Here is a 17,267-nt window from a genome sequence, read left to right as displayed (position 1 = left end):
TTCCTTGGAAAATCTGTGCTATTCTCTTTTGAGGCCACAATGGACTTAGTGCTCCCTGTGGTGTGAATTAATGATGAAATCTGACCCCTGTGTGTGCTCCTGACTCAGACTGCAGCATTACTCTTTGAGTCAGATATTGTAATCTGTATCTTGAAAAACATCACCACTTATGTTGGATGTGTATAGCGAATGTTTTCTCTTCCCATCACACAGTGAGTGTCTTTGTTGCCATGATGTGTTTTTGTCTTCATTCTTTCATCTTTCATATGCTTTTTGAAGTATTGAACTTGGCTTCCGGACTCTTAATGAGGTAAGCTAGAATTAGGGAAAGTCTGGGACTCTTAGAACATACATGACTTAATTTATATTTCAGGTTAAACACTCCTCTATTTATCTGAGTCTTCTTTTCAATTGCAAATGTGTGTAGTTATTCACACCCTAGCTTAGGGACAACTCAAAGCACCCTTACCTGGCCCAGGGACCACCCATGCTACTCCCCACTCATCAATTATTGGTTGGGGATCACCAGGTTCTTCCCTTCTCATAGGTTAGCATAAGTTTTAAAAAGCACCTGGAAAAGAGAAAGACTCTCTCCTTGCAGCTTCTACTTGGTCCCCTTTTGTAATTCCCCTCCTTAACTTTTAATAAACCCCATCACACCTGCGTGTCCTGCCATGAATTCTTCCAAACGGGACACAAAGAATTTGGAAATCTTCTGATCACAGACTACACCATTGCTGTTAACACTAAGACTCCCAGAGAGAAGCCTATGGAACTTCCGACATTCTCTCAAAATTCCCCATGCAGAATATGTCTACACTGTGCTGTTTCAGCATCCTCTACAACCATGTTTTCTTCCTGTTACAGGCTGTGAATTAGGCTAGCAAGTCTCAAAGTGTGCTCCACTGAAACCTAGGGGAAGCCTCCCAAGACCCTTTCAGGAGTTTCATGAGGCTAAAATTATATTCATAAAAAAACTAAGAGGTCCTTTGTCCTTTTTGCTGTGCTGCCTTTGCATATATGATGCAGTAGAGATGGTAGGTAGAGTTGTGGGTACCTTAGCAAAAAGCAGGACCACAGTGGCATCAACACGCTCAGTTTTTAAAAGTCATTTAACTTAGTATTGTCCTGTTGAGACAGGAGAAGTTATTAATTTGATTAAATATTGACTTTTGAGTATCCACTTTTTGAGAATATAAAAAACACTCCTGGGCAATACTACCGTGTACTGCGGTTTGGTGGTTGTCTTGAGGGAAAGCACTTGTGCTATTGTTTGAGTTACCAGCTGAGCAAAGTACTTTTTTTCCATGGAACATCATTTTTATGATTTATAGTCAAACTATAATGATATGAAGTGGGGTATTTGCAGACATTTTCTCAAAAATAGACAAAGTGAAATACATATAAACAGAGAGTAAAACTGCTTTCTAGAGGCGAGGGTGGAATAGCAGTCAATGGGGAGATGCAAGCCAGAGTCCAAAGTTTCAGTTATGTAGGATTAATAAATCTAGAGACCTAAAGTACAGCACAAGGTCTATAGGTAGTATTTGTGTTAGCGTTCCATCCCTATGACAAAAATACTTGAGATAAACAACTTATAGGGAGGAAAGGTTTATTTTTCTCACAGTTCAGGGATTTCAGTCCCTGATAGATTGGCTCTATTGCTTTTTGTCTGTGGCAACACAGTGCATCATGGAAGTGCGTGTGGCAAGAGGAGCTGCACACCTCATGGCAGTCAGGAAGTAAGAGAGACAGGAAGGAGCCATGGTCCCAGTATCCCCTTCCAAACCATACCCCCAGTCACCTAATTTCCTTCCACTAGGGCCCACTTCCTAAAGGATCTGCCACCTCCCACTAGTGCCACAAACTGGGGATCAAGTCTTTAGTACATGGACTTTTGGGAGACATACAAGTTTAAACCATAACAACATCATATGATATAGTGGAGATACACTGAAAGAGTAGAGTTTAGGTATTCTTACTACACCCCAAAAAGGTAACTGTGAAATGAAAAATGTGTTAAGTGACTTGACTAGCAATTATTTCACAATAAATATGCATATTAAAATATCATATTGTATACCTTAAATATATATAACAAAATATATTAAAATAAACAAAGCATGCCTGTTATTTCCAGGTAAATAATTCATAGTTCTTGCTACCAGTGACAGAAGTTTACATTTTAAGCAAAAATTAGAATTTTGAAACTTGTATTCAATCTATAAGTTTGACAGCATCTCAATGCATAAAGGTTTTTCTGATGAGATAATTGGTGGTATCAACAAATGCGACTTTTTGGTTGTTTGTTTTTGAGACAGGGTCTTAAGTATCTGAGACTAGTCTTGAATTTGCTGTGTTGTACAGGCTGATCTTGAACTCACGATCCTCCCACCCTTGACCTCCTGAGTGCTGGGATTATAGGTACACACCACCAAACCTAGCTGTGATATTTTGATAATGTATAGTTAAATGTGTCAGTTGAAAGATCCTTCTAACTAAATGAACCAGTATTTCCCAAATGACCAATGCAAGATGTTATAAAAATCATGGATGGGTATAAAACCCTCTGAAAGTATAAGACATAGTAGTGGATTTTAATGTAACAAAATATTAAAAAGTCATTAATATGGTGGCAGAGTCTATACTTCAGCTAACTTTAGGGAAACCAGAACTAATAGCTGGCCACAGAGGTGCATGCTTCTCATCTCAAGCTACAAGGGAGGCTGACATCATGAGGATCATGGATGTGGGCCAGTGAGACACCCCCATCTCAACAGGAAAAAGTTGGGCTGGGTAGTGCATGCCTTTCATCCCAGCTACAGGAGGATCTTGGTCCAGGCTGGCCTGGACAAACAGTGAGACACTGTCTCCAAAACAACCAGGTTAGAGGTGTGGCTCAAGTGGTGGAACACCTGCCCAACAGGTACAAACCCTGATTCAATCCCCAGTACTGCCTTGCTATGAATGAATGCAGCCCAGGCTGGCCTTGAACTTGTGATCCTTCTGCCTCATCTTTCTGAATGCTGGGATTCCAGGCAAAACATTTTTATTTTCAATTAAAATATGGTATTTATGCTAACATGTAAATGTCATATGTTTATTATTGCTTAAATTAATAACTGAATAAATATTTTAATAAAAATTTCTTAGTTTTAAATTTTAATATCATAAATATTAATAAGTGTAACTCTAATAAACAAAAGCTCTTTGGTATCTTCAATAATGTGATAATGTAAAAAGGTCCTGAGAACAAAAAGTTTGAGAACCAGAAAAAAGAAAGGAAAAAAAAGTTTGAGAACCACTGATTTAAGCATAGGGAGAATAAGAGGGCATGAAAAAAGGAAAGAAGAAAGGGAGAAAAAGGAAAGAAGAGACTCAAGTCCAGTGAATACTAGGTGATGGATTCAGGACTACGGTTACTTTTTCCCATGTAATAGAGAACACATCACTCTATGTTAGATAATAACAAAAACATATAATAACAGTACAGTTATTTAATGTTACATATAATTATAACAAACTATTGCTGGTTTTGAACTCCGCAACTTAGCAACTCCTACCTAAGTTTTTAAATCTTTAGGCGAGGAGAAGCAGAGGAGTGTCTGTTAGCATACTCACCTGCTGCCTTGGGAGAGGAGCTTGACACAGGCCGTGTGACCGCAGTACAGGGCATAGGCCAGGGGCGTGCTCTCGTTCATGTCCCTCAGGTTGCTGTCCATGCCCAGCTCCAGCAGGGACTGGACACATTCTGCCTTCCCTGCAGCTGCAGCCCAGTGCAGGGGCGTCCTAGGGAACCACACAGGAAAAGCACAGAGCGCATGACCGCTACAGGCAGCACAGCTCCCATCCAAAGTTTGGCTGAAGTAGGAACATCTTGTTATTCCTGGTAGAAATAGTTTGTAGGAAATGGGCACCAGGATGATGGTGTGGACATACAGGAGCCTCTCCTCCAGCTCAGTGTTCTCTGGCTTTCTGCCTTCTCTGACCTCCCTGAGAATTTTGTAGAAGAGGAAGTATGACAGTTTCACTTATATATAGAGCTAAACTGCCTTCCAGGAAGATTGACTCAATTTATTCTCCTATACCTGGGTTCTCATGCCTTCCTTAATACCAAGGATTATCAACAACTTTGCCAATTTGATAGGCAAAATGATATTTGCTACTGTTTTCTTTTTTTAATATTAAAGTTGAACTTTTGAAATATGTGTTTATTTGCCATTGAATTTCTTCATGGAAATTTCTTCATTGACTGTTAATTCCCTTCCTTCCTCATTCTCTTCTTTCCTACTTCCCTCTCTCCCTCCCTCCTCTCCTACCTTCCTTCCTTCCCCCTCTTTTTTTTTTTAATAGGGTCTCATTCTGTAGCCCAGGCTGACCTTGAACTCAAGATTCTCCTGTCTCAGCCTCCCGAATGCAGAGATTCCAGGGTCCTTTGTTTCTCTATTAGAGTGTTAATGTTTTTCTTACTGATTTGTATGAAGTATTCATCTCTTATAGGTTGTGCTTATGCAAATATTTTCTCTAGTTTGGTACTTAACCTTTAAATTTTTAAGTACTGCATAAAATCTTTTAAAAATCACATTTAATTAATTACTTTTGCATGTTTTGCATCTTTCATGATGTTATGTTTAGAGAGTCCTTTATTAGCTAGAAGGTAGATAAATATTCACCAGTATTTAAGCATTTAGTAAATTATAAGACCTTGTTTTCTTAAGAAAATCCAGAAACTAGAAGAAAATATTTGCAAATCATATATTCAGCAAAGGGCTTGTACTTAGAACATATAAAATATTTCAGAACAAAACAATAAGAAAACAAACACACCATGTTAAAAATTAGCAAAAGATCAGAAGAGACACATCATCAAAGAAGATGTATGAATGATAAACTCGCACATGAAGAGGGGCTCAGTAACATTTGTCATCAGGGAAATGGAAATTAAAGTCAAATGAGATGCCACTACACACCTATTAAAATGACTGAAAGAAAGAAAAACAAATAAAGGTTGACAATACCAGGTGCTGGTAAAGATAGGAAGCAACTGGAATTTTCATACATTCCTGGTGGTAACATAAAATGGTAACAGCCACTCTGGAAAATAGTTTGGCAGTCCCTTCTAAAGTTAAATATACAGTGATCCAGAAATCCCATTTCTAGAGAAAAACTTAGATTCACATGAAAACCTGTTCTCCACTTGACATGGTAGCCCAGGCCTGTAATCTCATCACTTGGGAGGCGGATGTAGGAGCATGGTGAGTTTTAGACAAGCCTGGGCTATATAGCAAGAATCTGTCTCAAAAAGGAAAACAAATCAAAATGCCCCCAAACTCTATTCTCAAATGTTTATAGTAGCACTATCACAACTACCAAAAACCAGATAGCCCAGTGTCTTTCAGAGGGTCAGTGGACAAACAAATCGTAGTTCATCCACACAACGGAACACTACTCACTGACAAAAAGAACAGACTGCTGATCTGTCAACAACACAGATGGACCTCAAATGCATTCTGCAAAGTGACATAAGTCAATCTCAAAAGATTCCCAGTGACCGCAAGTTGAGCTTCCCTGATCTGAAAATCCAAAATCTGAAATGCTCCAAAATTTGAAACTTTCTGAACACCAACAGACATCACATGTGGAAAATTCCACGTCTGATCTCAGATGATAGCTCACAGCCAATATGCAGGTGCACTAAAATATTGTACAAAATTACTTTCAGGCTGTATACATAAATATAAACAAAATTTATGTTTAGACTTGGGTCCCCTTCCAAGATACCTCCATTACATATGTGCAAATACTCCAAAATTTAAAAAAATTGAAAATCTGAAACTCTTCTGTTCCCTAAGCATTTCAGCTAAGGGCTATTCAACCTATATTGCCATGCACACAATATTTTGGGAAAGGTGAAACTGTAGAGACAGAGTCAATCTGTGCTTACCAGAGCTTAAGATGGGAGAGGATTTGACTATAAAATGGGTTGATGTTGGAATCAATGGAATTACTCTGAATCTTGCTTGTGATAGTTACAATCTATGGCTATTATGTATGCACATATAAATAAAAGAAAAAAAAATAAATAAAATTGGACAGCTGCTAAAAAAACCCAAAAAACAAAAAACAAAAAAATAAACTCATAGACTTATATACCAAAAAAGTAAATTTTATTGGATATAGATGAAAGGAAAACCAGTATTTTCTTCTAGATTTATGTGGATTAAAAATTAAAAAAATAAAAACGTGACCTGGAGTGGTGGTGAATACCTGTAATCTCAGTGCTTGGGAAGTGGAGGCAGGAGAATTGTGAGTTCAAGGTCAGCCTCAGCTATACAGTGAGACCTTGTCTCAAAATAAATTAAAAAAAAAACAAAAATATGTATGTGTATATATGTAAATTTTGGTATGTGCTGTGAGATGTAGTGACAATCTGACTTTCTCCAATACATGACTTTTCTAACACCATTTATTAATCTAATAGTATCATTCACATTTTTTTTTTACAGCACTAGGGTTTGAACTCAGGCCTTCACACTTGTGCTGTACTACTTGAGCCATTCCGTCATCCCTGACAGTACCATATATTTTGGGATCCTGACCTCTATACATACCTTTCTACCCTTCCTGTTTCCCCCACTTAAGGGAATGTTTGACTGTGCTCAACCTCAGGGGAAAGGATGTGACAAGGTAGATAAGAGAGAGAATCAATAACTTTCTGCTTCCAAAACTGAAGCTCAATACTGGGAGCAGATCTGGAGCAAAGGCAAAATATTTAACTGAACATATGAAGGGAGATGGCTCCCCTAACTAGAAAGAAAATCCTCCCTCAGCTGTCGAGGCAGGTGCCCAGGGTGATGAAGACTATTGAACTCAAGAGCAGTGGGGACCAGAATGCTGCTTTCCTTGGCAGAGCTACTGGGAGGGCGGGGCCCGGCATGTCTGTGCGGTGTCTGCTGAGTGGGACCTCAATAGCTCATGATCACCATGGTGCTAAGCACAGCACAGAAACAGTGGAACATTATCACACCGGAAAAGACAAGGACAAAGGTCAAGGGGCGTCTTCTTCCTCTATTCCTATATTGGTATTGTTAAAAAAAAAAAATATTCCAGAACCATGGCACACTAAAGAGAAGGAGGGACGCTAAAAAATGATAGAGGTTAAGTTACCCACTGATTTACTGAGGTGACTCAAAAATAGAAACTGGGTTAAATTATAGATAGTAAAAATCATTATGACTTCTAAACCATCTGCATTGTTAACATAACATTAATATTTGACATAGCAGTTATTCCATTCTTTCTCTTTGTGTGCACTATAGGCTCCACGTGGGAAGGAAATGGTGACATTTCACTCACTGTGCTATCTCTAAAACCTACCACTGCCGGAGCTCAATAAAACAGGACTGCATTCATGACATTGCTTTCTATCTTGTACCAGTGACAAAATAATTCTGGGTAATATCAGACTCTGAGTTTTTAACCTGGTGGGTAGAAATGAGATTTTGGACTGTTCATTTCGGTAACCTGCCTCAGTGGCTTCTAAGTGCTCCCAATGTACATTGAAGACTTTTATCCATAACAGAAGTTTGAGAAGCTGCAGAGAGAGGGTTAACCTGCTGGGAGACTTCACATTACTCAAAAGAAATGTTCCTTAAATATAGATTTATGTTGCTCTGTGCCTATGTATTATTATTTTTGGAAGTCTGGACTTGTAAGTGCTTGGAAGTTGCTACCAGGACATCAGAGTAGAGCCTGGAGGTGACTGAGAATGAATTCCTTTGGCCATCAGGTCATTCTGAAAAATGCTGTGAAGAGGAACAGAACACTGGATTATTCTCATGATTTTATTCAAGAATGAATAAACCATATTTTGGAGAGTGTACTGGTGTCACACTGCCAGGCTCTGACTTTTTTCTGGGGGATAGAATGAGGATGGCAAAGAGCAAGATGACATTTTTATGAATGGGGTTTCCCATGGAGAGAATGGCTACCCTCCTGTCAGTTGCTCTGACAATGGGCCAGTCCTTGACAGGAAAGGAGGACATGGTAGGCCTCTCATTAGGCTTGTGCTGAGGCCTGAATCCTGAGCAGAAGAGCTAGGCAGTTTCTCGGGCATGGAGGCAGTGTGCAGCTGGGCGGAAAGGGGCTTGCTGGGGGCGGCCTGTGAAGGGGCTTGGACCTGAGTATTTGGAGAGAATCCATGTATACAGTGGACCCCATGGTCCCTACACAAAGTCCCCACACATAGGTTGTGTCCTCTGTCAAGTAAACACCCTCTTCCTCGTGTTATGCTATTTTAGGCGGCAGTTTTGTGACTCCTAATAGGGTCATATATTATTTCCAATACGTGACCAATCACAATGCATATTTGAATGTGGCAGGTATGATTCATTCCATTCTATGTGACAGAGGTCTCCCGAAAGCAATTAAACTGTAAAACAAGATGAGGCAACAGCAGAATATGCACTCCCAGTTAGAGATGAGGGTTGGACATGGATCCAGTCAGGCCCACTAACATGCGACAACTCACTTTGAAGGTTTGTGAAGGAAATACTCCCTTACGATTGCTAAGACCAACTGTTTCAATTTCTCTGGCAATCACTGTGGAAGACACCTAAAATAACAGCGGGAAACTTAAGTTGTTTTGCTTAGAAATGAGGTGAGTATAAGAACCTTGGATTAATAGACTGAGGGCCTTTGTGGCAGATTCACAGCGTCTAATTTCAGTTTGTCTAAGCTATAGTTTCTTATCCCTAAGCTTCAGGATAGTCTTGCAAACCCAGCAAACTGGTCTCAGCTATCTCCGTGGGGAGCTGAAGGTCAAGACCCAGGGTTCAGAAGGAACTCAGCAGAGACAGGCTGTGGGTGGAAGTGGTAGTCTCTGAATGGTGAGAGATGATGGGGATGAAGATGCAGTGTTAGTTGCATCTTGGCTCTTAGTAGCCAAGGGATGGTTTATGAATCATGTAAACATTCCCCAGAGAATTCCCAGAAATATGTAGGGAGGAGAACTTGGTAAAGACTGTCCTCCCTGAAGATAAATGAGTTGCTTATTAAAGAGGATTGTGACCTAATAGACTGATGAAATGTGGGACATTTAAAATACACATGCTGCTTCTGGGTTATTCGTTCTGTGCTATTAATCTTAGGTGAGTACCACAATGTTTTAAATATCAACAATTTATGATGTGTTTTTATATGGAGAAGGACTAGTTCTCCGTATTTTCCCCCATCTCTCTTTTTAAAAAAACATTACTTTGTTTGTCCTCCCTTTTCACAAATACTTTCTTTTGGGAAATCTTTCACTAGGAAAGAGAAGGAAAAGGAAAAGAAAGAAAGGGAAGTCACAAGGATTGTAAATGCTTAAAACACTTAAGCTTATGAAAATTTTGAGTAAGTCAAATGCTAACAGAAACTTGTAGTCTCAACTTAAAGAAGGCAGCAGCAGAAAACATGAAACAATATGGAAGCACCTGTATGATTGAGCAGTACACTGGCGTTGAGCTTTGGAACACGAACTGAGCGGACCTTGACAGTGAACTTCCCTTTGAACACTCACTGGGCCTCATCTGCTCTTGGTTTACTTTCTTCCCTGACGCCTGGGGAACTTGATTTTCTTTGTTAAATCTGTGATACTGAAAGATGGGAATTGTTCTGTTCAGAGCTGGTTCTGGGAGTATTTTGAAGTACATACATTTCCCTTCAGCCCTCCTTTCTGGAAGTTATTCCTTTCTTCACCTTTCTCTTCATGTTACTAACATTGGGCTTTCTGAGTCAAGATCAATACCTGCTCTTAAGAAAAAGTCTCGTTTCAATGACTTATGCCTAATTTAATGAAAAATCACCATGCTAACCACCTTCAGCTTCTGAGATCTAGTTGGAACCCAAGAAAATTTCCCCCACTATTAAAAAAAACTTTTAAGTATCAGGGGGAGATGCTTCTGTGGGGGGACATCTAAAATCAGGATAAGTGGTGACTAATAGAAAAGGGTGCAAACACCCAACAATGTGAAAGCCTTACACTATTTTCAATAGTCTTGTTTATATTTTTCTTTCATTTCCATTGACTCAGTGCCTAACTGGAACAAAGGTTAGGTAAGCAGGTTTGTAGGTGAAAAGCTCCAAATTTGGAAGATAGGGGTACACACCTTGGCCAAGTTGCTAACTAGCTCTGAGATAAGTCTTTTCACCTTTCTGGAACCAACCTCCTCTTCTAGCCAGACTGAAAAAAACCTGGTAAGTTTCACAAGCCCATTAGGTTTTAATACAAAGCATGTCTTGTGCTTTTCTTTGGTTATTAAAAACTTGTTGGCATGTAGACATAATCCAGGAATGAAGAAGAAAATAAAATCTATCAGGAACAAAAAAGGCAGAGAGCAGGAAGCTGTTCTACAGAAAGCCTTCTGAGAATGCTGAAAACATCTAGTGAAATATGGAAAATCTGACAATACTGCAGTTACAACACTTTTCTCCATAACAATGATTTTCCTCCTCTTACTAAAATAGAGCAATTTTTATTGTCACAAACACATGTATTACTGACAATAAGGATATAGTCATATAGGATAACTCCTTGGACATCTTTATTTTAAGATTAACATTAAGGTTAATATGATTGGTAGTTCCCAGCACTTTGGGTTGCCATGCATACCTGTCATCCACATCCAGAGCTTGCAGGTTACACTCAGGGACTTTTGCCAGTTCATTAATAATGTCGCCAAACCCTGCAGCTGCTGCAATGTGAACACATGTCTTCCCGCTTTCATCGTCATGGTTGATTATGGACGGGCCCTGATGATGGCTCAGAATGATGGAACACAGAATTCGATTTCCACTCTGATAAAGAGTAAAAGAAAATCCATTATGAATAACCCATAGGCTTTTTCCTGCCTATGCAGGAAGATGAAAATACAAAGTAAAAAAAGATATGAAAGACAGAAAAAATGTATGTATATTATTTGTTTACTTTTGCAGTACTAGGGATTGAATTTAGGGCCTTGACACTTGCTAGGTAACTTTTCTACTGCTTGAATCACAGCCCAATCCTTTTGTTTTTAGTTTATTTTTCAGATAGGCTCTTGTTCTTTTTCCCATTCAGGTCTTAGACTTGACCTTCCTACTTTTGTCTCTCAAGTAGCAGGACAACAGGACACCACATCTTGTTTCTTGAGATAGGGTCTCACTTTTTTCCTGGGCCAGCCTCAAACAGTGATCCTCCTATTATTGCCTCCTGAGTGGCTGGGATGACAGGCATGTTCCACCATGGTTGGCCCCAGAAAAATATAGTCTATACAAATGATCTCTCAAAGGACAAAATTACAAGAATTTAAAGTTTTTTTTTTTTCCAGTACTGGGGATCAAATCCACTGTCTCATGTATGCTAAGCAAGTGCCCTACTGCTAAGCTACATGTTTAGCTCATTTTAAAGATCTAACTGGCTTTATTTTTTATTCTAAAATTGAGCTACACTTAATTCATAATATTGAATAAATGTTCCAATGGGCTGAGCAAAGGAGGTTGGTTTTATAGACAGAGAATGGCTGAAAAAGCAGAAATGACAAAAGCACATTAGCCATTTCAAAGTTGGAGCAGTTATTTTTTTGTAAGGATTAAAGGAGGAAGAATTAAAGAAGGGGGACCTTTGTTGTTATACAGATTGGCATGTTTGGAAATTTTACCTACTATCTTTCTCTCTGTTTTCTTTTCTTTTTTTTTCCCCCTTCCCCTCTCCCTGGTTTCTCAGGTCAGATAACAACTTAGGTGGGTTTGGTGAGTGGAACTTAAGTGTAGTGACTCCATTTTGATTTTTAGTCTGCTCTGTTAGGATCCAGTGCGAGAACCTAGTTCAAAACAATGGGCCCCTATAATTTTTACTTAATTGCCAACAAATTTCCACTAGTCTCAGTTCTCTGCAGGGATTTTTGACTCACACTAGAGCCAATTTGTCTTCCATAATTAGTGAACCAAGGCTGGACTTGATTATAGATATAATCAACTGACATCAGAGCTAGCCTGAAGGATGGGCCAGCAGACAACAAACTTGCTCATTATTTCCATTCATTTGACCTTCCCATTTCACTGGGGATGTGGACCTTGGAGAAGCTGGCACAGCTAATTTTACTGTTAACAAAATGACTGATGAGTGCTGAGAAGCGGCACAGTGAGGTAGGCACAAGGCTTATTCCTTTCATCTGTGATGTCTCTCTCCTCCTGCCATGGTGATTTTTATTTGCTGTTTAATGTGATTTTCCCTTGTGCTGTGAATTCTTACCACCCTTGCAGTTGCTCTGCAACAGGGAGCATGTTCAAGCCTGGCTCATCCAGGATCTGTGCCATGCCCCTGCCACAGCAGAGGGCAGCAGCCTAGAAGCAGGCAGCCAAGAATCTGTCCAAGGGAGGTTGGGAAGCAGAAAGTATGTGGATAGACGGTCCACTGTTGTATCAGACTGCTCTTACAAAACAGATCTAGAATTTCCAGATGATGACCACAGAGTGCTCTCCGTAGGCATGGGGTGCCCTTGTGGGCATGGGTGTCTAGATAGTTGCCCTGGTCACATACATCTAAAACAGAAGTTCTTCCTTCTCTTCCTCTCACCCCTCTCTTACATGCTCTTCCTTCATCCATCCCTCCTTTATCTAACAGGACTTTTAAATAACTTTAATCCAATGTCACGTTCTGTGGCATGCCTGCCATGAGAAATCTGTTGCACCCGGGCTTTCATGGTCATGTTATCAACTTTTTAAGAGTCTTTCATTTGCTGTTACTAAATATATGTTAAAGGGATCTGACATACATTTTAAGCAGTCCAGAGACACTTTTCTTGAAAAGCACTAACTGTTGGAGAAGGAAAACAGAAGAGTGCCAACTTAGTGAATTGATTTTGTTTATAATTTCTTGGAAGAATAAAGGAATTCAGGTTGCCATAGTGATTCAAAGAGCAAAACATCTTGCTACATTTTTCTCCTCTTCCTAGAAGAGGGAACATTTAGGACAAGTGGAAAAACAAAATCGTACTCCTCTCCTTTCCTCCTTTTCCCTCCCTGACCCTTGGGAGAAGTCCCTTGGAACTAGGGATGTCTTGGGAGAAGGAATACTGCAGACCACCTCTTTGAACAGGAACACAGGTGGTCATTCTGCCCTCTTTACACTTCTTCCAAAAACATTTTGGAGGAATTTTGTCCTGAATTTTCTTGACAATTTCTTTGCTTACATCTGGATCTCACTTAGAACATTATCAGTTGCATTTTTCCCTTCCTTCCTTCCTCCCTCCCTTTCTTTCTTCCATCCTTCCTTCTTTTTTTCAGTTCTGGGCATAGAACCCAGGAATGGATAAGTGCTTTATCTCTGAGCTACACCACAGTCTTCTTTTCTTTATAAGATCTTCCCAAGAAGACAGTTGCAATTACCAAGAGAATGTTCTGGGCTTGGCACTTTTCTAAACCAGTCCATGTACTGATTATTCAGTCCTGATAGCAATCCCACAAGGCAAGTACTATTGTTGCCCTCACACTGTAGAGGTTAGAGAATGAAGGCCCAGAGAGTTTAAGTAACTTGCCCAAGGTCATAGCTAAAAAGAAGCCAAGCCAGAATTGACCCTGCAGAGTCCCAGTCTACTTCACCACCATGCCCTCCTATCTTTGATAAGAGGAGTGACCCTGAATGTCCACACTGGGAAAGCAGCATCAGTAGCAGTGATGCGTGCCTTGCCAACTAAGGCCTTCTTTAGATTTAAATATCAGACACTTTATTTATTTATTTTTATTTTATTATTCATATGTGCATACAAGGCTTGGGTCATTTCTACCCCCGCCCCCACTCCCTCCCTTACCACCCACTCCGCCCCCTCCCTCTCCCCCCCACCCCCTCAATACCCAGCAGAAACTATTTTGCCCTTATTTCTAATTTTGTTGTAGAGAGAGTATAAGCAGTAATAGGAAGGAACAAGGGTTTTTGCTGGTTGAGATAAGGATAGCTATACAGGGAGTTGACTCACATTAATTTCCTGTGCGTGTATGTTACCTTCTAGGTTAATTCTTTTTGATCTAACCTTTTCTCTAGTTCCTGGCCCCCTTTTCCTATTGGCCTCAGTTGCTTTTAAGGTATCTGCTTTAGTTTCTCTGCGTTAAGGGCAACAAATTCTAGCTAATTTTTTAGGTGTCTTACCTATCCTCACCCCTTCCTTGTGTGCTCTCGCTTTTATCATGTGCTCAAAGTCCAATCCCATTGTTGTGTTTGCCCTTGATCTAATGTCCACATATGAGGGAGAACATAGGATTTTTGGTCTTTTGGGCCAGGCTAACCTCACTCAGAATGATGTTCTCCAATTCCATCCATTTACCAGCGAATGATTACATTTCGTGCTTCTTCATGGCTGCATAAAATTCCATTGTGTATAGATACCACATTTTCTTAATCCATTCGTCGGTGGTGGGGCATCTTGGCTGTTTCCATAACTTGGCTATTGTGAATAGTGCTGCAATAAACATGGGTGTGCAGGTGCTTCTGGAGTAACCTGTGTCACAGTCTTTTGGGTATATCCCCAAGAGTGGTATTGCTGGATCAAATGGTAAATCAATGTCTAGCTTTTTAAGTAGCCTCCAAATTTTTTTCCAGAATGGTTGTACTAGTCTACATCCCCACCAACAGTGTAAGAGGGTTCCTTTTTCCCCGCATCCTCGCCAACACCTGTTGGTGGTGGTGTTGCTGATGATGGCTATTCTAATGGGTGAGGTGGAATCTTAGTGTGGTTTTAATTTGCGTTTCCTTTATTGCTAGAGATGGTGAGCATTTTTTCATGTGTTTTTGGCCATTTGAATTTCTTCTTTTGAGAAAAGTTCTGTTTAGTTCACTTGCCCATTTCTTTATTGGTTCATTAGTTTTGGGAGAATTTAGTTTTCTAAGTTCCCTATATATTCTGGTTATCAGTTCTTTGTCTCATGTATAGTTGGCAAATATTTTCTCCCACTCTGTGGGTGTTCTCTTCAGTTTAGAGACCATTTCTTTTGATGAACAGAAGCTTTTTAGCTTTATGAGATCCCATTTATCTATGCTATATCTTAGTTGCTGTGCTGCTGGGGTTTCATTGAGAAAGTTCTTACCTATACCTACTAACTCCAGAGTATTTCCTACTCTGAATATCAGACACTTTAAAACCTCCCCTAGGAAGGTTGCCATGGTGCCCCTGCAACTCCCCCTCCGCCAAGAATTTGAGGGAGCCTAGAGAGCACTTGTTTGTAAGCCAAGGCCTTGAATAGCTGTCTCTTGATGACGGCATTCCCTTCAAAGCACTGTGGACTGGGTGTCAGCCAAAGTGAGGGAGACCAGGATGGGCCACAGAGACCGAAAAGCATCAGGAGAGATGAAATGGTGATGCTCCTGGATGCACCCTTAGGAAGAACAGAGAGGGGCTTCCATTTGGTGGGAATGTGTTTAAATCTGGGAAGTAACAATATTGGGCATGTCCTGTTCTCACAGAGCTCTAGAAGTCTTCATTGGGCAACCAGATCAGGATTGTGGGTTTGTTTGGTTTTATTACATTTCTTTGCTTTGTTTTGTCGAGAGACAATGCATAGTGTTGCCTTCATGAACTCTGAAAACTGTAGAGAACGATTTGAGTCATAGTTGTTTTCTCTTTACCCCTAGTGAGCAGGGAGATTTGGGGAAGCCTGACTCAGGAGCAGCCTTGTCAAGGAGAAAGCTGAATTAGTATCTAATGGTTTTACAACTGGTAAAAAACCAAGATATTCCAACTATGAGCCATCTTTATTCTAGGTGACCTTTGAAGAGAGTCTTCTGGGAGGGAGTCTTAGGACTAATTGGTTATTTATGAACATTTGTCTGGGGAATTAATTCTTGGTTGGTTTCCATGTGGAGAGAATTCCATCTTCTTCCTTATCTTGAATGATGGGATATGTTGTCATTGCTTATCCTGTGATGGTGACTACACAAAGCAGAAACCAGTGTGACAGCTTCTGTATTTTTAGTCACATGTCCCACTTAAAGGGCTGGGTGTTTTTATAATGTGAGAAGGCCACTCTGGTTCCATAAATTCAGCTGGAGCCAAACTTGGTGAACTGAAATGGGATATGTAAGTCTGTGCAGTGTGAACATTTGAGAATTGAAGGTTTGAGGCTAACCGGAGGAACAAGGGTGCTGATATCCCTGGCTTAGAGTCTGACCCATCCTCCTAGTTACCACTTTGGGTCCAGGCTTTATTTATGGCCTGGATTCCAGACACTTCAGAACCCAAAACCCTGAGCTGACTTCCGGAGAAAGTGGAAGACAGACAGGGTGGGAGGGGAGAGGCATGCTGCTGAAGTACTTCATTTCACAGAGATTCTAAAATTTACTAGGGGAGAAATAAACTTCTTTCTTGCTGTGTTAGTGTGAAGAAGGGTCTGGATTTTGCTTTTAGCTGCCTAACAAGATAGGATCTCCAGGACTGGAGAATTGTGCAGTCCTTGCTAGAGCTAGTGATAGGAACTTTCGGTTAAAGTGGAGCCTAACAAGAGGAAACTCTCGGTAAACATTTGCTGAGCAGAGAATAAATAAATGAATAAAACAAGACTCATAAACTATGAGTAAGGCCAAAGAGAATTAAATTTCCGGGAAGAGGAGGTAATACTGGTGTTTGAACTCAGGACCTTCCGCTTCCTAGGCAAGTACTCTACCATTTAAGCCATACCCCTAGCCCTTTCAACTTTATTTTTATTCAGAATTGAATTTTACTTATCCTTTGGGCTTTTCTTTCTACTTCTCATTAACTATCTCCAGCACCCCAGCTTTCTCTTCTTTTTCCACTTGTATTTAGTCTTAGGCCAGTCTCTGTTTTCTTTCACTCTTCCTACCACCTTCCTCTCTATAACTGAGAACTTGGGAGTTGACACACACAGGCCACTTTGACTTAGGTTGCCCTTCAAGGCTCAATCTTTTTTTTTTTTTCTGAAAATTTATTTATTTATTTATTTATTTTTTCATTTTTCTTTTATTATTCATATGTGCATACAAGGCTTGGTTTATTTCTCCCCCCTGCCCCCACCCCCTCCCTTACCACCCACTCCACCCCCTCCCACTCCCCCCCTCAATACCCAGCAGAAACTATTTTGCCCTTATCTCTAATTTTGTTGTAGAGAGAGTATAAGCAATAATAGGAAGGAACAAGGGGTTTTGCTGGTTGAGATAAGGATAGCTATACAGGGCATTGACTCACATTGATTTCCTGTGCGTGGGTGTTACCTTCTAGGTTAATTCTTTTTAATCTAACCTT

The 17,267-nt window shown here is 40.2% G+C and overlaps 1 protein-coding gene across 2 annotated transcripts in view; it reads right to left on the bottom strand.

Moving 5' to 3' along the window:
* Ankrd55 (ankyrin repeat domain 55) overlaps window positions 1-17,267 on the bottom strand; it is a 95,445-nt gene that overhangs the window by 13,730 nt on the left and 64,448 nt on the right. For both annotated transcript variants that reach the window (XM_074077486.1, XM_074077485.1), the window contains exons 7-8: window positions 10,652-10,836; window positions 3,622-3,789 (exon numbers count right to left, since the gene is read on the bottom strand). In XM_074077486.1, the coding sequence (XP_073933587.1) occupies window positions 3,622-3,789; window positions 10,652-10,836 (353 nt within the window). The remainder of the gene's footprint in view (window positions 1-3,621; window positions 3,790-10,651; window positions 10,837-17,267) is intronic.

The sequence above is a fragment of the Castor canadensis genome, chromosome 6, assembly GCF_047511655.1.
Source record: "Castor canadensis chromosome 6, mCasCan1.hap1v2, whole genome shotgun sequence".
In the NCBI taxonomy this organism is placed as follows: domain Eukaryota; kingdom Metazoa; phylum Chordata; class Mammalia; order Rodentia; family Castoridae; genus Castor; species Castor canadensis.
The sequence above is the reverse complement of the archived record's forward strand: the minus strand, read 5'-3'. Positions and strand labels throughout refer to the sequence as shown.